This window comes from Lampetra planeri, unplaced genomic scaffold (genome assembly GCF_965212315.1).
Source record: "Lampetra planeri unplaced genomic scaffold, kcLamPlan1.2.h2 scaffold_636, whole genome shotgun sequence".
Classification (NCBI taxonomy): Eukaryota; Metazoa; Chordata; class Hyperoartia; order Petromyzontiformes; family Petromyzontidae; genus Lampetra; species Lampetra planeri.
The window spans coordinates 1-24,784 of record NW_027615459.1 but is presented as its reverse complement, the minus strand read 5'-3'; the positions used below and the strand labels follow the sequence as shown (position 1 = coordinate 24,784).

The following is a 24,784-nucleotide window of genomic DNA, read 5'->3' as shown; positions in this document are numbered from 1 at the left end:
AAGACAAAGTACGCAGTTTTGTAAACTGCTGTCGTTATTTAAATCTAAAAATACAAGGCAGCAAGTTTCGTTAATAATTTTATTTGTAAATGCATCACTCAGATCAAGTATTGATGCATTCCTTTGAAGAATAATTATTTGGGGATTAATAGAGTTTTATCTTAAGTTTCTTCAAGATCATTCAGAGTAGATTAGTGGTAGTAGGGGTAGTAAAAAACACAAAATTGGATAGAAGGAGGTAGGGGTAGGAAAAGTTCAGGACTGTGAAAATTATGACAGAAAGAAGAAGAAAACATTGAAAATCATTGGACTGGTTTGTCGATTAAGTGTGATTGTGTGTTTCTGTGATTGTTCAGTGCAGTGGGGTGCTGCTGTGGCCTGTTTTAGCCCGAGCCCAAAGGAACAGGTGCAGATTATCCCGTCAGAAGCTCTGCCAGCAGCCCACCATTTCTACACCCACATGGAAAACCCAAGGGGAGAGGCTAATTTAAGATGCTGGGCAACAGCAATGGAAACACAACCTCGATCATTTAGCCCATAAAAGATACAGGATCTTCCACTCTAAAAAGCTGTAATAACAAAAGAGTGTCAGACAAGGACAAATATAGAAGGATAAAGGTAATTAAGTTGTCAGGAAAAATGAATTCTGAGACATAAAACAGTCAAATGACTTGAAGATGTAAGATGTAAAAACACAACTTTGACAGCTGATATAGTCCATGTACTTGAAAGAGCTGAAAAGGATAAAACAAAATACAACAGTTTCACGGTGGGATACTGCTCTGAAAATATGGAAACATGAATCCGATACATGAGTGGCATATGGGGTTGCTCTGTTAAATTGCATTTGAGGTTAAAAACAGCTATGAGGTCACCTGCAACCTGGAAGTCAGCTTAGAACAAAAGGACAACATCCAAAATTTGTCTCGTTGATGCTGTTTGCCATTATTTCCCATTTAATTTTCCGAGATATGGTTTAGGAACATTCATTCCCTGAGCGGGCTTTCTGCATCCAAAGATGAAAATCCACTCCAAATCCAACACCAATCTCCTATCACAGCAATCCCAGACAGGAGGAGATGACTGTTTAATACCAGCATGTTTGGGATTTTAATAACTGTATCAACGTATATGCATCTGGGTGCATGTGTTGTATTCACGTGCACTGGGAAATCACGTGTTTATGTTTCGCTTTGTTTCCACATGCATGCATGAATTCACTCAGTGACAGCAGAAACACCTCGAGGACAAGCAGACATTCTCATCCAAGAGTCACAAACACACAGATGTCGGAGAGAGAAGTCGTGATTTGCACATTTATTTGGCACATTTGTCCAGCAGCATAGCTACACAGCAGCTCTGCAGATCACGTCAAGGTGCTGAGCCACATTCACGGGGAAGAGCAGAACCATTGGCAAACGATGTAACCTGCTTTTAAACCTCCACGCTATGATCAACACTGTAAAAAAAAAAAAAAGAGCATGAGCAGTGAAATACAAAATATCAAGTCAAAGTGATGCTATATAGATTTTTGAGTTTCCTCAGCTTTCCTTGCTGACCTTAGTCAAGGTCAATGACATTAGACAAAAGTTGAGACAACTCAAAAATCTCATGCATCACGTTGACTTGATATTTCGTGTTTTCTCAGTGTTCTCTTTTTTAGAGTATATGCATGAACCATGAGATTTGACTGAATCATATGGAAAGCATGCAGGCCATCTTTGCAGTTTGGCCTTGAGGCTTTAATGTGACATAAACCTTGTCACAAGAGATACATAAGCTGCTTGGCAATAATGTAAAGGCACTGTGGTCAGAGGGGGAAAATATATATTTGAAATAACTGCTTACCATTTTTCAACATTACAGCACAAACACAACAGACTGCATAAAGGCTTGACAAGAAGGTGACTGGACAAGCTTGAGTCTCTTCTAATCTATCTTAAAGAAATCCAGTTGTCTTCATATAGCTTTAACATATTATGCTGTGGATGACAAATTGGCCAAATGTGTCATCACACATTTGAGGAAGTGTGGATGTACGCGTGTGCAGGAGCCTCAGTCCACACATTTCTGTCCTATGCATCTTAACATGTGCATTAATCGCTGGAGGTGCTTATCGTCACAGTCTTACAAAAAAAACTGACTATAAAAAAGTCGGTTCTGTTTCTGTATGTCTACGTGTGGGTTTTGAACTATTCATCATTAAACATGACTGATTCATTAATTTGACTGTCTTAGCATTTGTCCATTTGTTGTCTTCTTCAAGCTACCAAAGAGCTCAACAGAGCTTAGCCGCCCATCCATTTACATGCAGAAAAATTCAATGCAGATTTATTGCAAGAGCTTAATATCCTGCTGTGTGAGTGCATGTGTGCACTGTGTTATGTGTTGCTGTGCTGGGGGCGTGTTCTGCCATCGTGTTGTGCCCGTGGCTCATGCATAATATCATCAGAGCATGTCACAGAAACTGGCTTTCTCTGACTGTGTTCAAGTGTGTGTAGGGGACTGCAATCCAGATCCAGTTCTGCCTTGTTCAAGTATTGCTAAAGCAATAGGAGGGAATGTGAATGTCAGTGTGCATGTGTGCTCTGAGATTTAAGAGGCACAGCTGTCCACTGAGGTGAGCCACACTGTCACACTAACCAGCACCACCAAGGACATGGAGAGTGAACAAGCAAGCATACAGAGACAGACAGAGAAGTCAGAGTGTTGAATTAGATTCAGTGGAGGAGCAGAAATTAAACGGCAAGAAAAGAAAAATGCTCAGAGGCCATAGGAGTGTGATGAGAAATACAATGGATGTAAAGATACAGGCTGAGAGTCAGTGAGCAAATTCATTGAAGAGCAAGAGAGCAAGATAGCGAGAGAGAAAAAGAGAGAGAGAGAGGGAAAGAGAGAGAAAGAGCGCCCTAACTCCACTGATTCCCAGACTGGCTGGCTGGCAGGAAGCTCCGTGCTCTCATCTGTCCACCCTGATGGGGTTTCATGCCCATGCAGGCAGTGTTGGGGATCGGAAGGGCAACACAGGTTTCTGTTGTTGATCTTGGCCTGTCCGATACCAACCCATTGACCATACTGGCCTCTGTAGATGAGCGTCAGGAGAGTTTCCTTGATGACAGCTAATGGATCATCAAGCAGGGACAGCCATTAGTATCCAAAAAGGAAGCTAAAAAGGACACTGAGCACAAGCGGCTAAAGGACGCAGATATGAGAGGTAGGAGCCCATCACTGGGAAAAGCTGTTTCCATTGTTTCAGTCTTCATGTGTGCGTGGCATGGTTGGCTGGTATAATCTGCTATTATGTTGTGCAAAGTGTTGTATAACTGGATAGCACAACACCGACTGCTCCCAACAATTCCACATTTAAACACATCACGGGCGCAGTCACACTGTGATGTTTATTGCTGGGCATGAGTGTCCTGTTGCAAAAAGCTAGTGTAATATTAGTGCCTAACTGATTTAAAGTGGTAGTTGTGTGTGTGTGTGTGTGTGTGCATATGATTACAAGCTTGCCTGCATGCACTCTGGAGCTGGAGGGGCACATCAGAGCAGAGCCTTCTCTCCAGTGTTGACCTCATTCTGCTCCTGCAGCTGATGCTCTGTTTATGTGTGTCCATGTAAGCATTGTGTGTGTATATTAATATGTTTATCAGTGATGGAAGAAATCATATACACACACAAGCGATGGAGAATACAATATAGGGCTGCGTACCTCAGTATACTAAATCCCAACAGAGGTCATGGTCTGATTGAAAAACATAATATTATAATACTGCACAAAAGTCACACCTGAGAGTAGACCTACAAGCTCTAAGTTCATCAGTGATTAAATAAAATCAACCTTTTATTGTCCCAACATGGGCTAATTTACATGTGTTTAAATAGGAGAAGTGGTACTACTGCTGGCCTAAACCGCTAAATCTCAGCTGAGTGGAAAATATTGATATCGATGGCCCATTCAGATTAATATGAGATTACTGATGAATGCTGCTGTAGGATGATTCAGGAAGTATGAGTTTGATGAAAAAAAGTCAGTATTTCCTTTTGATGATGGCAACAGTTATTATATTTTAGGAGATGCTGCCATTCACCAAAAGGATAAGTCCAATTGGAGGAGACATTCAATAGTCTGAAATGTTTTGCTGGGTTAGTTCTTGTTGTCCATTTTATTTATATAAACCTGGTGCATGTAAAATGATCTGTGTTCTGAGATCTGTTCAGCATCTGTGAGTATAATGTATTAGCCAGCTACAATGCTATTGGCTTGGGTCTGAATTTCCTATCTTTGAGCCTTGAGCAAGTCCAGCCAACACCATAAATACTGCTGTAATGTTCCAGAAGCAACAGGACATGTGAAGTCATCTCAAAGGGAATAAGACACCCCATATCTGCTGTGTATGGATTTGTGTGTAGGTGAAGAGTGGGTGAGGGGTTATGAGGCATTGGTGAAGTCACCCAGGGCAACTGTCTTCAGAGGGTTGGGAGGCGGGAGTTGGCATAAGAATTTGCTCTCATTGATTTCATTGCCATTTTATTATTATTACTATTTCCATGTCATAGATTTATGTTGAACGTTAGCATGGATCTCCCTGGGAGCTCATCTGTACATAGCTTGGCCTTGGGCGCTCATGTTGGAATTTGATGACTGATAAATGTAAATGTGAGTGGTTATGTAATAGCAGCAAAGGGAAGAAACAAGAAATGAAACATGAATCTCATCGTAAAATCATTCAACATGAAACATGATAAAGACATTATATGATATTGGCAGAGTATTAGCATTATTATCATCATACAAATTCAACCTCTGTCAATCTCCACAGTGGTTCTGGTGTGTGCCCTCTTCTCCCTCCTTTCTTCGTCAACTGCCTGTCCAAAGGAGTGCAGCTGCAACATCAACACCAAAGTAGTGGACTGCCGAGGTCGAGGTCTATATGACATCCCTCGACGACTGCATCCAGACACCCAAGAACTATACCTCCAAGACAACCGTATCAGGGGGCTCGGATCAATGGCTTTCCGAGAAATACCCCTCGTCCGCATTCTTGATTTATCTAATAACTCTATAACATCTGTTTCACCAACCGCTCTTCTTGGTCTGAGAACACTGCAGCGCCTCAGCCTGGCTCACAACAGCCTGAGAGAGCTTGACAAGCGGTTGTTTGGACCTATTCACTCGCTCACCCACCTTGATATTTCACACAACAGGTTAGACAATAATAACAATAATAATAGAAGAGAAGTTGTGACATGCTCGTATTTCATTGGCACTGAGCTAATTAAATCTTTTCTTACCATGTCCTGTCTCTCAGCCTGTGGGGTTTCTCTGGAGTTATGGGCGACAGTCTGAGGAACCTGAGTCACCTTGGCCTAGCGCGCAACAGACTAACACGATTGGACCGATCTCTTTTGGAGGCACTCGGCCGCCTGGACAGCCTGACGCTACGAGGAAATCCCTGGAGGTGTGACTGCCAGCTCATAGGTCTCAAACTCTGGTTGGAGACGTATCTCTTCAAAGGTTAGAGCGCTAGCCACTGGATGATTCTTTCCTGTGAATAATTAAGGTGTAATCGGATTCTACGGTAGTCATACAGACACACACTGACATCTCATTGCAATAGCATATTTTTGGGAAATAAAACCCAGTATCCTAAGCGTAGATGCACTGTAGCTGTTTGCTACAACCAGTGAGAGTACAAGGGGACTTTGCCAATGAGATTATTTCCATTCATCAAACCAAACATGCATTAGATAACACAGTAATGACTATACCATAAAAGTTAGGCTCTCCTGTATACAGCTGACACACCAACATGCTAGCTTGTCCTGACGCTGCTTTTGTTTCATGGGCTGAGTTGTTAATCACTTGTGGTTCCAGTGACCTCTGTGTGAACTTTTCATATCACACCTTCTAACGCCAGTGGGGCAAAAGATTTCATCCTGGAATAATAAATCTCATGATACTGTATGTAGAAGCTGTCAATGAGAAAAATAAGGAAATTAACAGCCTATTATATCCATATTTTTTCTTCCTCTCTGTCTTTTACCATACCTCCCTGATCTATCTCTTCTGTCAAGGTGGAGTGATTGATGAGGTGCTCTGTTCGCAGCCAGAGGAAATGAGAGATAGAGACCTGCAAAAAGTCCCTTACCAGCTCTTCCATGCTTGCATGACCACAAGCTACCATTACCTGTTTGCCAACATACATCACCTGGAGTCTGAGAAGCTACTGCGAGGCCATATCCACGGCAACCATGCTCATCCCTCTAGCCACACACTGCATATCCCCATGGCAATGGGAGATGGATTTGGTGCCAGTGGTGGAGGGAATATTCCAGAATGCGAAACTAAGCAGAGACCGAGGCCGGTCAACTTGCGACACGCTATTGCCACAGTGATCATCACAGGGGTGGTGTGTGGGATTGTGTGTCTGATGATGCTGGCTGCAGCGGTGTACGGCTGCGCCTACGCTGCTATTATGGCAAAATATCAGCGGGAGCTAAAGAAGAATGAGGAGTTGGCAGCAGCTCACAGGAAAGATACTACAGTACAAGAGAAGGAAACACTGGAGAATGCTATCGCCTAGGAGATGATAACATGAGCCTCAACCCTTTAACCTAATCGTGTCTGGATACAGTGTGTGTGTGTGTGTGTGTGTGTGTGTGTGTGTGTGTGTGTGTGTGTGTGTGTGTGTGTGTGTGTGTATGTGTGTGTGTGTGTGTGTGTGATTGTGAGGAACAGAAATGAGAAATATTAAATTCTTAATATTTGTATGTGGACCTCATTTCTGAAACTTGGGTAGCTAAACACCACAGGTATTTGACTATGCACTGAAGAGAACTGTAACTCTACTGTACCGGGTTCAAGGGGCAGGCCAAAGAATCCAGATGAACCCAATTCCATTTTATCTGCATATCACAGGTAGACATAAAATTACTATATTTATAACTGTGTTTTGTAGGTATTAGTAAAGCTCTGGTATTTTAAAAGAATTTAGAATAATCGTAGGCAGCTGTAATCATGTTCTAAGTTGTTTGTATTACTGACTTGAGAGTATGAAAACAACAAATTATTTTTTTTTGTGCTTGGGCGTGTGTATGTGTTCCATGAATCCACATATTTGCAGAGCATTAAGGAATCTGTGCCTAATACCGTGATTTTGTTTTATGGAGGAACTATGTTATCTTAAAGGATATTTCTTTTGACATCCCACGTTCTTTGAAGCAATAATGAAAAAAACTAAAACATCAAAACTTGGACTCAGGCTTGTTTTTCCATGACATTACATAAGTATGTGCCCAAATTAGCAAATGACATTCATACACACAGTAGTTCAATGACGTCTACAGTCAGTCTTGTTTGTAAGTTAGTGACATCATAGTCGACATGTCTTTTAGCATGTGTTATATAAAATAAAGGGAAACATTTTGCCTGACTGCTGTATATGTAAATTGTTATATTGGGGAAAGTCAGAAAGTAATTACAAATGATTGTCATGTGACATCCATTTCCATGGTAATGGCAATTAATCAGTCTGAGAAGATGAGCACACTTGCCGGGGGGGGAATATATGTGACTTTGCTGAGGTGGCAAATGGTTTGTGGGACAACATTTGATGATCAGCCGACTAACAACTCTCACCACTCTCCTCACGTTTCAGGTGTGAGTTGGAGCGTTTCACCTGCGGATTGATTGGATTTTGATTTTATTATTCATTCATAGTGGACAGTGTCAATTGCAATAGTCCTAAAATAATACGCGAAGGTGGTTGCGGATTGTGGTGACAAGTCTTGGAGTGTGGAATGAGAGCAGCTCTCCAAAACAATTGTAGATCGTCAAACTGTGTCTTACTTCCGTTGCATGGTCACATGTAGAAGTATGAAAAAAAATGGAATTTGAGTGAACCAACATGAACCAACTTGTTTTGCAAATCTTCTGGTCCTTAATTAATGTTCCTCCTGGCCTATGGACCCGAAAATGTTATAAATGTAAAGTGGTTTAAAAATTGTTCCATAAGTAGTAAAGTCCTTTCAGGTATAAGTCAGTGGGTAGGTTGTGTTAGTAAATGTCAGCATCTTGAATGAAATGAATGAAATTAAACCTCTGGGGATGAGTAATTAATGACACAGCCACACACAAACCTTTATGTTTAAGTTTTTTGATTTTGTTTTTTGAAAAATTGTAAGACTTCACAAGACCCAAAACATGTTTTGCTCACCATCTGTTTCGAGCAAAGGAGTTAGCCCTGTAGCTGCAGTCCAAAGACAGTTATGAAACACCAGTTTGAATAAAACAAACAGTGTTTAGACAGACTCGGTACACATCTGTACCGAGCATCTGTGGTGCTGTGTTCATTTTCTGGCACTGTGGAGGTGAGGACATCTTATTATTAATTTCTTTCTTGGGTTGAATAGTCATTTAGAGTGAACCCCTTGAGATTCATGCAGCAGTGATTAGAGTTGTTTTGTGACATGTGTGCTACTACGACAATAATGGAGCTCTACTATGATGTCTCTGCCTGTTACATGGCAACAGCAGGGACTCTCAGCTCCCTCAGTCTGAATACAGATGCCTTTGGTCATACCAGTAACAGCTGACCTGACTTTTACGGCTGTGTGTTATGCCAGCAAACTGCACGTGGCTCAGGATGTGACTGCAAATGCAAACGGACACACACACACACCAGCAGATACAATGGCATTCACGTGCATGTATGTGTGCACATGATTACGTTGTGACTCAGGCTGCGTCTGCAGGCCCCATGGTGTGTGATGTCATCAGCCTGTCCTGTTAAGTTAGTGTGTTCTCGTATTCACAAGTCGACAGCTCAGAGGAGCACAGGGCAGCCAAAACTGGCCCTAACCGGCCCACGCTCAATTTGCATTCAAGCCTACATCGCTCCTCCCATCTGACTCTCTTATATAAAATCATTCTTACCGACATCAGGCAATCTGACATGCTTGATCAGCATTGGAGCACATCAGCCCACACTCTAACAATGGGATCCACAAAACAACCATATGACTAATTAGGATTTCTAATAAACAGACAAGACTTTCTTGATATTAAAAATCAAATCAACACGCTGAAGTAACGCTGTCCGCTACTGTAACCTGTGTGTGTTTGTGTGTGTGTGTGTGTGTGGCACAACACAGATTCTCCCATCTCTGTCCGTCTGCTCCAGTGTTTTACCCCAGGGTTAATAATACCCAGAATGCACTGCTCCTATGTCAACGCAGCCAGGCACCATGAAAAGAACATTCTTTTATTCTGCCCTTTTATTTGTTGCCTTGTTTTATCTGTGTTTTGTATAGATAATAGATATTTCTCCTCATTATTCCTAAAAAAATCCATGCAGTTGTGAAATAAATTTGTATGCGTTTCATCACTTTCTAAGAAAAATGTAAATCAGTTTCCTTCACTTCTCTTCTCATGTGTAGAGGACAAGATCAGTTACAGTGGTTGAATAGTGATTGACTAAAATATATATCCAGTGTCTTTGGTGAGATGAGGGTAATGAAATAATATCACAAATTCTTTAGATATTACCATGTCCTATTCTGTTCACCACAATTTTCACATGTATTTAATCTCTGTTGTTTACCTCTGTAACCAAAAACACCACACCATCACACCGTCCATTAAATGGACATGATATTGTGGGGTTTCTGACTCACGATGATGTGAGATGCGATCCACAAAAGTCCACAAATTACCACAATTGTTTAAAAAAAAAAAAGTATGAATCAAAAATTTATATGTGTGGTCATTAATACAAATGTCTGTTACTTCATGTAGCCTTACCTTCTTCTAAACATTGATACATGCTGGTGAATGGACAAAAAAAGCAATGCAGTCACTCTATGTGGGCAGTGATATGACATGTGGAGTGTGGACCGGGAAAACAAATCCTGCACAGCAGTGGGAAGAAAGAATACTGCAGCCTCTGTAAATCTACGACTGTGTGTGTGGAAGAAATAGCCAATGGAGTCGTGACTTACCCGCAGCTATGGGTGACTTCCTCTCATCGAGCAGCTGAATGGCAGTGCTCGCCAATACAACACTATTGTTTTCTGATCCTGCGACATACAGACAAGCAAACAGAAACACACAGAGAGTTCACATCCCAGTCAGATCATCATAATCACTCATATTAGCTCTAAACTGACCACAGAGTGATTGGAGAGGGAAGTACTAAACATAAATACCACAGAGTACAGAACACTATTTCATGGCTACAACGAACTGCCACAGTCCAGAGAGGAAGAGTGCATCCAAGGCGAATCCAGTGAGTAAATGAGAGGCTTTCAGATCACTTGTATTAGCTGGGTCTAATGGAAACCCTTAGGCTGAGGACAGATGAGAACACATCCCCTTTTTTTGGAGGAGAAGGCATTTTCTAAATAAACGTACGTGAGGTGCTTGTGTATGTGTGTGTTGTTTTCAGAATGCGGATTTGAGTATCCTAGCCAAGCAGTTATGGAAAGGGCTGAACCTCTTTTGAACAGATCTAATTTCAACCCACAGCAATCAGATCTGTCCACAAAAACACAGTCTAGAATTAATAAGCAGGAGAGGAAGTGGAGGTAAAGCTGCATTGCCAGAGACCAAACATGGGTGAAATAGTATAAGAGAAAATGTACCTATTTTCCAAAAGGTTTTAGGAGAAGGAGGGAGTAGATTATGACTATATGTTTCTTTGTATTCCCCTTTCCAGTGTGTGAGTGTGTTAGTTTCCAGACACATGGTGGTGCCGTTCTCATAATGATTAGTTCTGCAATATCACACTAACAATGTCTGTTCTTACACATCTCTTACTCCATAAAATTAAACCTTATATTACTACAAACCTGTGTTGAAAGGCAGAGAATAGACAAAAGTGCCAGGAACTTGTTCTGCTGCCCTTTTGTACCACAGTGGGAAGTGATCGGCGTTGAACACTCCTTCTTTGTCTTCAGCTGTCAAGAAGTCTCTTGAAACAAGACACAGATATGACGACATAAATTGGTACATATGCAAAGTCTAGTACATGCTCAAAGAACTATAAATTCATGATATAAATACAACCAGGTACCATACATACTCGTTTGTAAGCTCGTCAGGCACCACGAAAAGGTTAATTCTGGATAGTCCTGTCCTGGTGCCCAGATAGGCAATCTCTACGCCTTTATCAGAATTCCTGTGTGCGACAAATACAGAAAAGACATCTATGCACCACATGAGCTCATAATTCATGACAACAAATCTTCAAACCATTTATTTATTCCATCTCAAGTAACAACATAATGAGAGGCAGTGAGTCCCCATGAGTAAGTGCAGTTTGCCACTATAATGGACAGATCTAATACAAGATGTAACAATTTCGTCTGGTACTTGAAAAGAGGCAGGTGAAAATATAATAAGGGCAAATAATATTCATAGAAATTTAGATTCATCCCTTTTAATCCACAGTTTAGTTCATATTCACTTTCAGATGGGATGGCTGAGGGTAACCTACTCAGACTTATTGAGCACTAAGCTGGTCCAGTAGGCCTCCAATGGGGCTGTTACCACTGCGTCGAAAAGAACCTCCTGAATCAGCTCTTTGTCACCTAACAAGGAAAATAAACATTTTCACACATAATTTGTGGTCATCAAGCAGCCAATGGCAGCAAAAAGTATGGGTGAGGGGGAAGTGGACATTTGATGAGTGAAACTAACATTGCAAGTGGGGTTCATGTCCGCTGAGGTAGAGTTTGATCGCTTCTATCTGTGTCAAGTAGCGGTGCTCCGGATGCTCATCTGTATTGCAGTATGTCCTGTCAAATAAAAAAAATGATAATAAATAACATAATAGGCTAAATAGAAACCCAAACTGTTTTCTTTTCCAAAAATCCACTTTAGTTTGGATGTCAACAGTCTATGATTAATGTGAAGTAAAACAAAAGGCCTTTTCTCATTTCAAAGCATTACAAAGAAAAGCATTTAATGGGTTTGTTTAGATGTTGGATCCAAATCCTGATAACCACAAGTCATTACTTGACACAAACCATTAAGTCAAAGATCTCTAAGATGTTGGACTGTGATTACAGCAGTATTTAATTTAATAATAAAGTATTATATTTAAAAAAAAGAATCTACTGAAATATGACTTGAGCAAGGAACCAGGGTGTATATTGCCAAAACAGAAACACACAGGAGTGTTGTTATACGTTTACCATTCGTCTGCCAGGGCCACATCAGGATGCTCCAAGTCATGAAGTCCTGCAACAGCAACAGCAGAAATGTGTGTGTTAGACTAAATAAGCAAAAGTAGTCAATATAAACTCATAATAATAGGGACAAGCATAAAGCACACACTTAAACACACTCTGTGGATGAAAAATGTATTCTTTGGATGGTTGTGACAGGTCTGATTAAATCAGGAAGAGCCAAGTCATGCTCAGAGGGCTCTACGTGATGGACATGTTTAGAAAAACACACAGACAGACCACGACCACATGAATATTAACATGCATGAGGCTGGACATTAAAATAGAAACACATACACACAGAGAAGATGTGGACGAGTATAACACACCAAAAGGAGCCACTAAAGCAATATTTAACTTCCTGTCCAATTGTGTATTTTAATTTTTACTGTCACTGCATTACTTTGTGTATATTTTGGAAAAAACAGAAGAACAAGTGTGAGAGGTGGAAGAAATGGAGAGACAGAAAGACTGGACACACATAGCTAGCACAAATTAACATCTACTAAATAAACAAGCAGAGGTTTAGAGCACATTCCTTTTGTGCATAGTAGTACTGTACTTAGTATTTAATTAATTCTTCCTTCTTTCAAATGAATATATTGTACTATTTAACATTCAATACTGCAGCCTGAGGGGACAGTTTACAGGTTACTATATTATATACGATGATTGATGATATCAGACTGTTATTACTCCTATTATTACGATGACGCAATTTGCCTTATTAAACTACCCCAAAAGTAAAACAATGGTGGTCCACCTGATAAGCATGCTGTTCATGTATGTCAATTCATCCTTAATTGTAATCTTACAGATAAGTGGCATTTAAAATGGAGAATAATGTCTTACCTTCCTCTACGGTGACATTCCCTCTGAAGAAGAACTTGCCATGGCCTCTGGATAGAGTGACCCCCAGGCTAACAATGAAGAAAATCTTTTCAGACATGACACTCACCAGCTCTTTGTTATGCCAAAAAAAAAGTGACAATACCGCTTGCTTCCTTGTTCAAAGAAATATCCCCACACATCTTACCTGAAAGGAGTCCCCTTGATGTCTGTGTAGTAGTAATCATTATGCAGCACCAGCACACGCTTCTGCAACAAAAGTGAAAGTGCATGTTGTGGTTGTGGTTACAGAGTGTGTGTGATACCCTTTCCTTCACTCTGACCCCCACTTTTGAATTATGTCTGATGTTGCAGAAGTGTAACAGTAACACGGCTAAGTCAGATAAACCTGGTGACTGCAGTTATTGGATGTGATTTATTGCAGCCTAGCTCCATCTAGTGTTGAAGAGAATACATATTAGTCATGGGTGACTTTCTATAGATTCTATAGACCTTTTGCAGAGTCTGTCTGAATATGTCTGTGTGTGTGTGTGTGTGTGTGTTGATACATATTTACATACTTAATGCTTAATAAGCAGGCTAAGGCATAATGCTCTTTGCTTTGGAAATGCAAAACGCGCACGTGTGCATATTGGCGTGGGCGTGGACGTGTGCACACACACACACACACACACACACACACACATACACACACCTGAACCAACACCCCCACTCCCCTCACCCCATCCCACACTCTCTAGACAGGCAAGTTGTAGAAGAGAATCATTGGGTTGCTGTCTCTCTCCTATTCAGTAACATGTGGTTGGCAGAGATAAGGGTGTCACACACAGACACACACACTCTTGCATGCAGAGCAAATCGAATGAGAACCAAACGTCCCCTGTCACTTCAGTACATAACTGTGCACAAAGTAAAACAAGCCACTGGCAGAGGGAAGTATTTTCTGTGGCACATCCCATGTGACCATAGTTTGTGTGCTTTTATTCATTCACTCACCCCTTTGTCCACACTCTTTTTCACCTCTATGGTGAAGGTCCCCGTCTTCCTGTTGACCATTGCGTTTCTCAGCTGGCAATATAATGTTCATGTCAAAGATTTCCACCCACATTGATCGAAGGAATCGATGGTGCAATGCAGAATGAAGTCTCACCGTGTCGTCCTTATCTTCCCATTCCACCTCGGACAAATCCACACTGCTGTAGTTTGGCTTCCTTCGCTTCTTGCCGTCCCCATACTGACCAAACACATAGGCACGTACAGACATTATAGAAAAATAATGCTGACCTTTACTCATTTGGGACTAGCTACAAATGGAAGTGTTAAAGCACTTGCATTCTTTGTTAACAACCTAGAATTTAGTATATGTTCATATTTTCAGCATTTTTAAGGTCAAAAGTGTTTCAGCATCTACAAACATCCTAATCTATAAACTCTCCTCTCAGGCGACCTAGCTGCCTTAGATCAGGTGTCATGAATGTGTCTGTCTGTTTGTGTGTGTCGTCGCCCTCTCCCTTCGTCTGTCAGCCTCCCACCCCTCATTAGTTTGTTCATTAACATCTTTAATTAGACCACTATTTAACCATCTGTCCATCTGTCTCGCTGTCTGTTCTTTCCTCTTCCCCTCATCTGTTCTCATCTCATCCCTCCTTGTCTTGGTTTCCATCCTGTGTTACATCCCGCTTTGTCGTCCTGCACCTATTCCAGCCCCTCCATCTTCTCTATGCATGCTCTCCCCTCATCCTCCTGTGAGAGGAGTGAGTGAATACAATAGACTTAATCACAGCCATTCAGAAACTCTGTCTTTGTCTATTCACAGCGCAGTGGTGGCCTGGAATACACTCTCATCTGCATAACCGCACGAAGCAAACACACCCACAAAGCATCCACAGACTAACCAATTTTCGATGGTAAACAGTACCTCAGTGCTTCTAATTTGTAATTGACATGAACTCAAGAGTTAGTATTGGTTATTATTTGAACATATGAACTCCAATCTCTCCAATCTAAACGGTCCAACAGCAGCAGCAGCAGCAAGTAATACTCACAAGTGGCCGCAGATCAGGATGTGTGAGAATGTAGCCATTGTTAGTGATTGCAAAGGCGTAGCCATGAATGCCAAGCTAGGAGACAAGACCCAGGCAGAAAACACATTTAATGAATACAAGAACAATCTACACATAATTATAACCTAAGCTCATCAAGCTCTTCGTAATATTTGCTCAAACAAGCTTCACGGTGAAGCTCAGATAGCTGCTGCAAAATGAGAAATGTCAAGACCTCACAAATATCCGAAGTTTAGATCTCTAAGAAAGAGACATCAATGCAGAGGACATGTCAGAGTGTATTAATAAACACATAATAAAACTGTGGAATAATTTATAAGCAGGCAAAAAGGCAATAAAATATAAATCGTTTCACCTGTAACATCCAGGTGAATGGAGCATGGACACAACTAATGTTCAAAAGAACTGACTTATGGATTTACATAAAATGTATTAACATAGACTTAACATAGACACATTAACAAAGACTTCTGATTAAAATGATGCTTATAATATAATGGTGGGAGTGGCACCTTGTATTTCGGGATGGTCTTCAGCAGCTCAGAGACAGGAACATCTGTCCCAACCACTCCCAGTAGAATGCCACGATTCCGCTGAAAACCATTTGAGACATATGTGAGCATGTGAACAATAAGGGCTGAAAACAGATTACACAGTGTCACACATCCTGTGTTTAACTTGGCTGATTCAAACAACAGTTAAGCTGAAATCAGTGTCCATGACAATGATATATTAATTTAGAAGTTTTTTTAGCCTGTAGAGTCTGAAAAATTAAAATTGTATTATGCAGCAAGTGGCTTTGCATTTTCTATCATGGTTCAAGATGTTTTGGAGAACATGAGTGGGAAAACATGATGGTTTGTGCTGTTTGTAAAGCACTTACAGTCTCATTCTTGGTGCTGAACACAGGCATCGCCACAGTGGTCATCAGAACCGGACCCTGACCGTCTTCCAGCTGAGCGAGACACAAGATAAACAGTGAAGAGAGGGGAGATAGAGAGCGGAGGGGAGGGAAGCTAGTGATGAAAAAGGATCAAGAGAGTTGCATAAGAGAAGCTTGAACACCATATATCATCATCCCCATTATCTGCATCCTCCTGCTATGTGACACTGATTAGCTGAAGCTGAACAACATTCATCCAGTAAGTAGTGAACCTGATTGGAACTCTGCAGCAAACACAGTCATATTATCTTCTTGAGAGGCCCACAAAACTTCTCTGACATATTTTATTCATGTTTATTATTTGCCTTTAAATGTGTTGAATCACAGCCTCCCTTTGATCTCTTGCAGAATAAGCTTATCCAGAGGCAGCGCTTCTAGTTAGGATCTGGGTATCTCCCCCTCCCTATAGACCGCTAGAATAATTATGATATTTATCTTTCCAGTGCCTGGCTGTAACGCAGAAGATTTTCCATTAGAGATGAAAGCTTAACACTGTTATGTGGAGACTGGTGGACGGCTTCATATTCTACAGAACGTGACGTTCATGTCACTCATTTATTTAAGTTTGGTGCATTATGATGAATTCCGCAACAATATTCAGTGTGGTGGATATAAATAACCTAAAACATTATCTGTTTCTGCTGCAGCAATCAATAAAAAACTATTATGTCCAACTGAATGAAATATCAAACCACATCCTCAAGAGAAACTACCACATTTATTTGAACGTTATTAGCCTCAGGTACACGCTCCTTTCCACAGCACTCACCCTCCTCTTTACCACCAATAATAATAGGTAATGACAGGAAACTGCTAGCATCCATTTCTCTCCCTCAGACGCTGAGGAAAAGAGGATTTGTGACCTGGGCTTAGACAGCTGGTAATCACGATCCAGGAGGCAGTATTGGACATGAAAGACAGAACAAAATACACTCAAGTACATCAGGTGCAACAATGGACAAACTTGCTGCTGGAGAATAAGATCGATCAAAGGACAGGGGGAACAAGAATCTCATCTAAAAATACTAAATCCATCTGCAAGCGCAGGTCTATTGGATCATATATCATGGCTCTGGACACACTTTCGACTAACAGCTATTGTCTATTACCATCACATGTTGTTGAGCAGTCTCCTAAACTGTGCACCCTGAATGTTAATATATTTGGTGAAATTCCGGCTTGCTCAGCTGCTCTGGGAAATGACAAACTGTAATTAAGTAGATAACAAGAGCTGTGTGCAAAAAAGCAGCCAACAACTGATTTAAAGCCAACATCACAGCTGAAGAGGGTCCTCACTTGCATTACCCATGGGAAGATAAACGTTTCAACCTGTGTTTAATTATTCTAACCTACAAGCAGACAGAGGCAATTCCTAGAACCGGGAATAAGATACCTTCAATATGACCTTGCCCAAAGTCAAGATGGAACGCTCTGCGTCTGGAGTTTGACTTATCACACACAACACAAACTTCTAATGCAAGGTCAAAAATCTTAACATGCACTTCAGTCAAATCTGCATCATTATTGCCTGTGGGTTTTTCTGTAATAGCAAGAGCAAATGAGGTGTGTCCTTTCCGCGGGTTAGGGAATGAAAAAGCACCACACACTGGTCTCTAATTCCTTCCAGTCCTACAGACACAAATACCCACAAAAGCTCACACACTTACACCCCTCAGACAGATCAGACACCCATCTCTGTTCCATGTTTAGCGTCTCAAAGGACAACCCATAATCTACAGTGCTGAGACAAATGTGTGTGCTGGTGGACAGGGGTGACCCTTCAGGTCCCTGGGGACGGAGCTTAATGCTGTTTATGTGTCAGCAGCGGCAGACGAGGCCCCTTGTAGGCTCCTGTGGGACAGGTAAAACACAAACCCTCTGGAAAAGAAATGCCTCAGTGATGGCACACATTTTTACTGCATAGATGTGGGTTGGAAGTGACACTGTGGTCCACTGGTAAGCAAGCAATAGCAAGAAGGTCCCTGGTTTACTTCCTGGCCTGGGAACCTTCTATGTGGAGTTTGCATGTTCTCCCTGTGTGTGGGGGGGTTCTTGTCGGGTTCTTCAGCTTCCTCCCACCTCCAAAAGCATGCTAAGGTCAACTGGTCACTCTAAACTGCCCGTTGACAGCTGGGATTGGCTCCAGCACAACAGGAGCAAGCAGAGGGTGATGAATGAATGAAGGTGTGGGTTGGGATTATCTATCTCAACTACCTAAAACACAACACTCCATCTTGAAATGGTGTTTGAAATGGAGTTTATATTCATTTGTGATGACATGTTGAACAGCTTTATTCATCAGTCTGCCATCATAAGATGATTGTTGTCATCGTCATTCTCTTTCCAACTTTCAGTGGCTCTTATATCTAAGTTTCTCATGCCAAAAGATACTCATATACCACCCAGACATGATGTTTCTCTCACCAGAACCTCCCTGGGACTTGAGTTCCAGGATCAGTTCTTCCAGCAGAGTGAGAGACAAAGTCAAACAAGCCAGAGAATGATGTATGAAGAGGAGGAAGGGAAACAGAAGAGGAAGAACACAGGTTGAAAGGAGAGCTAGACAGAAATGAAGCAAAGCAAGAAAGAACAGCACAGCCGGAGATATTATGGAGTTGAAAGGAGAGGGAGGGGAAAGGGGAGGAAAGATAAAATGAAGGGTATGTCTGGAACGATGATACACATCAGCTCTGGGACACAAATCCCAGATGCTCATCACCTTTCTTACACTGAGCCAATCCCAGGACTTTGCAAACTTCTTGTCAGACACTATCATCACACTATTGTGCGTGTGCGTGCGTGTGCGTGTGTGTGTGTGCGCGCCTGTGTGTGTATGTGCTGGGATGATTAGAGGCAAAGAGTGTAGATTCTTTGCTAATCCCAATTACCATGTATGACAATGAGATATCTATTTCTGTTTTCTGTTGAGCTGCTTCCATGTCAGTCAGCTCGGGTCTATCACACCAACAGTGCGATGTCAGACATATGGCCTGTCAGCTGTCTAATGGCTGCTCAGCTTGTGTTGATTGTGTTATCAAATAAAACACTGAAATGATAAAAAGGCATCACAACAGATCATCCCACTTGTCATTATGGGCTATTGAATTTGCACAGAGAAGACAATACGGCTTATTCTAGAGAATTCCACTATAACAAATAACACACTCAATCATGTTTTCACACCAAAATCACACAAGCGAAATGATTTCCGTCATATTTACACACATGGTCACACTGCCAGGTCTGGATATACTACAGAAGCGTGACTGACACAGCATCACCAGCGATGATAATGAGAGTGAATGTGTGCAAAAACGTCTGCACATCTTTGATCAGACCTGCAAAGAACAGTGATTTACTGAACTGACAACGATGTGTGGTTTGAACCGAGGGGGGCTGAGAAGCGACATTGACACTGACAAACAAGGAAATGCCATGGTCAGTATGGCAGCCGATGCCCCACTTATGCCCTCATAGAACTCAGAAACCACAATGTACATGCACATGAGATGCCCATGAACAAACACCAGATCTCAAGACAACAACAATACAGCGACGACCTTCAATCACAGTGTTCTTTTACCTTTTGTGCTTGGGGGAGCTAAATAGGACAGATTTAGGAGGGGAGAAGGAGGAGGAGAGAGAAGGTAAGTGTGTTTTTGGATAAGTGTCAGAAAGCCCTCAAGTGATTTTCCACTCTATGGAGTGCCTGCACCAGTGGGCGTGTGAAATCCACTGACATTTTTCAACTTTAAAAACAGCGACTGTGTCAAGAGAGGAGCGCTCGGAGGGTCACAGCAAAAAACAAAACAAAAAAAAAACACATTAATTTGTTGCTGCTGTTGGCTGCATTGAGTAGGATAAAGAGGGTGATGACAAAGAAATAAGTAGAGACATAGGATAACACATATTTTTTGTAGATTCCGAATGAATAAAGTTTCCAGACTGACAACACCCCAACACACGAGATGCTGCCTCACTTACTGCCTCCATCTCTTCCACACCTCTGCTGACATTTAGCATTAGTATTTTCAGCTCTGTAATAGCAAATTCAGCAAAGCTATTATAAAGATGTTTATCTTACAAAAAATATTTATCTCATTGCACTATATTAATAATCTTGACCCAAACTGCACATAACACAGAACAAGGATAGTGTTCTACTGGTGCGTTCCAATTGTATTGGATGTTCAGGTCATAAATTATGTCATTTCCTGGTGAAACAGTCATTTGCGTTTCAATTTCCTCCCAACATAGTAGAAAACAACACAACAACACCAAAACCCAGTGGTAAGAAATAAAGCAGTTTTGTGTGTGTGAGTACTCAAAATGGACCCAAAAGACCCATGTGCTACAAAAACTGAAAAAAACACACTTTATACTGGCAGTTAATACAGCGTGCCACCAGCGTGCCACCATCCTGAAGGCATTTCCCTCTGGGATCAAAAAAGTACTGATTCTGGAAACAATTCTCAGTCAACTATTGGAATGCACCACAACATTTTGGGAGTAATCTAAGCACAATGTCAGGGAGCAAAAGCGGTAGGTTTGAAGAGACCAAATATCGCTTAACAACCATTCAGCCTATAGCACATCCTCTTCCAAAAGGGAACTTTTTCTAACAAGTGCGAATTTTGTGCATGCTCGAGAGGAGATGCCACAAGGAGAGGATTGTTAAGGATTGTTACAAGGAGAGGATTGTTAAGGATTGTTTATTCTTGTTCATTCCTTCAGTGAGTGGGGTTGTGTATATCTCTCCACCTCATAAGTGCAGTTCTAGAGTGCACTTAAAGTAGTTACAAGGTTTTTCTGATTATGTCGCAGTGTAATTTTGATACTAAAGCTGCAATATGACATCATCATCTGCAAGTTGCTTCTTAGTGCTTCTGAAAGCCCGGTCAGGTTAGTTTCCAAAAAGAAATCACCACAGAGAGATGCACTGATTTTCCTCATTTGTAACATCTTAAAAGTGTTTGCTTTGCTTTGTAATGTCTTGCCATTTCCTTTTTTTTACTGTAGCTTTAACAATAGCCATAGTTTATAGCATTTCACAGTTGAGTGTAGTGCTATGTCAGGATCCTGTTATCAGCCAATCAAAAATGAAGGAGTCTAATGTCTCGCAGAATTGACAATGTACATTGGACTCATGCTTGTTTGAAACATCTGACCATGAGAGTGTGACGTTAGCAAGAGCTGTGGGAAATGGGATTCATAGTCCACTTACAGTGCTGTCAATGTAGGCCTCCGTCCACACAGTGTCGTGCTCGCGGTCGATCACCTTGGGACGACTTAGTACATGGAGATATTCCATCACATTCTCTTGCACATCAGCCAATGTGGAAATCTGAGTAAAGTAGCCTGATGAGAAGACAGAAAGAGCCAAAGTACATACATTAAAGCAGAGTTAACTTGTCAGACAGTCATCTGAACAGCTTGAGTTTCACTAAAGTGGATACATGCATAAGTACTGCAAAAGAAGTCCCCGCAGTGATGTACTGGTGAGAAGGAAGCCAGCATGGGTTTGTGAATGTGTAAGTGCTATATAAATGTTATGGAGAAACAACCTCATTTAAATCAAATGCAATGCCATTTTCTAAGATGCTAATGTCGGCCATTACTATGGTAATGTTCATGTGCAGGAGGGAATTTCTCAGTGGGTGAGCAAGTAGAGGAATCTGGACAGCGGAGACAGAGAGGACAAGTTAGATAGGAAATTCTTAGGGGAAAAAAAGAGACCACCGCATTTCTGCCCATCCGTAAAAACAGCAAACTGCTTCCATCATCGTGAGGCAGTGAAGGAGAAAATCATAGCTGAGGGAAATAGATTTTGGGGTCATCATTCCTGCCAATGACCTTTTACTTCAGAAGGATAAAGGAGCCAGAGGAGTCTAGACACAACACACATATATATATGAAGGATACCACATATCTAGTCAATAAATAACACATTAAAAATTTAATTTTGGAAATGAGTAGGAGCATAGAAGCCACATGATCAGTGCAAAAAAGACTCTGAGCTTGACCTGGAAGGTGAACCTGGACAGATTTGTCTTTGAAATTCAACATTCAAATCCAGCTATTATTCCACCAGACAGAGCAATGACAACACGCACATAACGACTCACATCAGACAAAACAAGCTGCCTCAGTGGAGCTGCATCATTCATCACAGTGGTGAGTGAAGAATGACTAGTCCCTCTGGAGAGCTGAGGGCGTCCTTCGGGCTGAGCCACGGGGACTGTGAAATGAACTGGGGAGGAAGAAAAATGATCCCTGCTTGCTACTGGTGACATGGGGGTACGGTTGTACATATGGGACAGGATGGCCACAGGATGGCCACAGGATGGCCACAGCATGGCGTGATCAGAGGGAGGATATGAATGCATTTTCACATAACCTTGGTCTGGGTGTAAACAAGAAAACGCAATGAGTCCAGGCTCAGAGCTACAACCCACTATAGAGGTATACTGGGTATAGTGGCCACTCTATATCACATCTCTACATGATTATTCCAACTATCCCAATTAGATTTTATTTACCCACAAAATGAGGTCAGGAATTGTCAGGAATTGTTGAGAGATTGTCAGACTTTTCTACTGCACTGTACTTATTTATTTTTGTTCAGTTTTTAAGTTCAGAATATTTGTTATTTGTACTGATTGATGAATATGAATATGGAATTTCTGACAAAATATCAAAATAGCATATCTCTCCTACCTGTCTGCAACTCTCCGTGCACCTTTGCAACATGCCTTTTATACTGGTCCAAAGATGCAGAAGTGAAGAAACTATCTCCAAATATTATATATGGACCTTATGGCAAAATAATGAAGGGATAAAAGCAGATATATCATCTCTCTCTCCAGCGTGTCATCATCACCATAACACCTTCAAACTGCGTATGTAGTTCTGATATCACCTATCAAACCAAACTATCACCAATATTTTCCAATAAACACACACAACACCTTCACACCTCTTATGTGACCTATGACCTGCCTGTCTTATCTAGGCCAGGACTGAGGAAATGCAACCAGACTGTCTCTGTCACCCACCTCCCAGCTAAATATAGAGCCTGAAAGGAAGTGCTTTATGCACTGAGGCAGCCATGACCACACACAAAGCAGCGACAAAGTGGTGTACCTCCGAGACACTTTTGCATTACATCATTAGATGACGTAATGTGACATACATTGGGTTCACATTGATGGGGCTACTTGCTGTCATCTGCTCAGACAAAATACTGACTGAAATATGGATGGGATGCAGCAACCCACACAAGTCGATATTATATTAGATGCTCCTTTATTTGACAGGAACACCCGGTAACTTTCCTCTTGCAATAACAAATTACTGTAAATGCGGTCAGTGAACAGGCTGTAAGATCTCACCTTTGTTAGCACATGCCATCCATTTCAGATTATCTGCGAAGGCTGACTCTCGACCAATCAGGTAAGGGAATATGCGAACCTGCAAAAAGAAAACAGATAGCACCTGTCAGTCATTTTAATCACATTTCGATAGGACCCACCTCACTGGCATATAGAAGATAACACTGTCAAAGTCAGACAGAGGGCTCTTCTTTATCTGTCAGTGATTAGCAGCCCTTTCTCATCATTTAATGGAGTCTGTTTTATTCAAATACATCTTTTAAATTGCATTTCAAGTTTAAATAATTCTCTGAAAGACACTAAAGGATCAAGAACTAACACATAATGATCAGAAATATACATATACATATATACATATACACAAGAAGAAACCATGGAGTAAAAACTTTAGCACTGATACTAAACTTTACAGAATCAATGAATCAAACCAAACAATCTTCTCGACTCTGCAGCCAGTCTAATTCCTTGCCCAGCAGTGCTCAGCTGGCTCGAACAGCAGGTGTATTTGGCAGGTGTGCGTGTATGTGTGTGTTAAGAGCAGTTTGCCAGATTGGACCAGATGCAAGCCTCTGGGGGCACAGCTGCCATCGCTCCCATTTATGCATTTTTCACCACCTCCCTTTACCCTTTCAGCACGCCTCTGTGCGTGTGTGTGTGTGTGTGTGTGTGTATGTCCTGTATGTTTGACATGTTTCAGTGGAAAAAACACCATTTATTGTTCCAAAAAACACTATAATTGCTCCACTGTGTCAGAGAACTCCCCATACAGTCAGCAGTGTGATTCAACAGCCTTTTCCAAAAAATACATAAACTATCATTTTAGTCTCTTACTCTAGAGGGGATATCCCTGGTATTTTGTCATATACAATGAGTCACTGTGCATAAGAGCATTTGTCAGACTGCAACTTTTAATCAGCCATCATCATCTAGACCATAATCATCCTCTATTCATACAAACAGCCGACATCATTTCAATGGCATTTCCAGAACAGAACAGAAAAGCCCAACGCAGCTGATAAGCTCATGCCTGCTTGGTGTACAGAGAAAGGTCAGAGACGTGTCTCTGTGGTATTTTCTGCTTGTGCTGATGTGTTTTCCTCCGATGCTAGCCAAGACAGAGGTCAAACTACAGGAGAACACTTATTAAATATGAAAGAGCTAAGTTAAGTATAGACAAGGTTAAAACAAGCTGGCACTGCATCCACTGCATGCAATCTTAAAACTACCTGACTGCACAAATTTGACCAATAAAAATATCAATATACGTACAATACATGCACTCTAAATAAATACAGGGAGTTATATTT

The 24,784-nt window shown here is 41.3% G+C and overlaps 2 protein-coding genes across 2 annotated transcripts in view; one reads left to right on the top strand and one right to left on the bottom strand.

Moving 5' to 3' along the window:
* Nucleotides 1-23,556, bottom strand: part of LOC144741648 (voltage-dependent calcium channel subunit alpha-2/delta-3-like) — a gene marked incomplete at its 5' end in the record, with an annotated part of 38,935 nt that extends 15,379 nt beyond the window's left edge. The window contains 16 exons of the mRNA XM_078624151.1: nt 10,003-10,080; nt 10,852-10,973; nt 11,085-11,180; nt 11,499-11,592; nt 11,702-11,799; nt 12,199-12,244; nt 13,084-13,151; nt 13,268-13,329; nt 14,077-14,148; nt 14,231-14,314; nt 15,126-15,200; nt 15,656-15,736; nt 16,027-16,098; nt 19,670-19,687; nt 21,311-21,444; nt 23,478-23,556. Of these exons, the coding sequence (XP_078480277.1) occupies nt 10,003-10,080; nt 10,852-10,973; nt 11,085-11,180; nt 11,499-11,592; nt 11,702-11,799; nt 12,199-12,244; nt 13,084-13,151; nt 13,268-13,329; nt 14,077-14,148; nt 14,231-14,314; nt 15,126-15,200; nt 15,656-15,736; nt 16,027-16,098; nt 19,670-19,687; nt 21,311-21,444; nt 23,478-23,556 (1,279 nt within the window). The remainder of the gene's footprint in view (nt 1-10,002; nt 10,081-10,851; nt 10,974-11,084; nt 11,181-11,498; nt 11,593-11,701; nt 11,800-12,198; nt 12,245-13,083; nt 13,152-13,267; nt 13,330-14,076; nt 14,149-14,230; nt 14,315-15,125; nt 15,201-15,655; nt 15,737-16,026; nt 16,099-19,669; nt 19,688-21,310; nt 21,445-23,477) is intronic.
* Nucleotides 3,208-6,587, top strand: LOC144741647 (leucine-rich repeat and transmembrane domain-containing protein 1-like). The gene is made up of 4 exons (XM_078624150.1): nt 3,208-3,214; nt 4,824-5,208; nt 5,313-5,518; nt 6,079-6,587. Exons 1-4 carry the CDS (start codon nt 3,208-3,210, stop codon nt 6,585-6,587), a joined length of 1,107 nt encoding a protein of 368 aa, XP_078480276.1.
* Nucleotides 23,557-24,784: the final 1,228 nt, after the last annotated feature.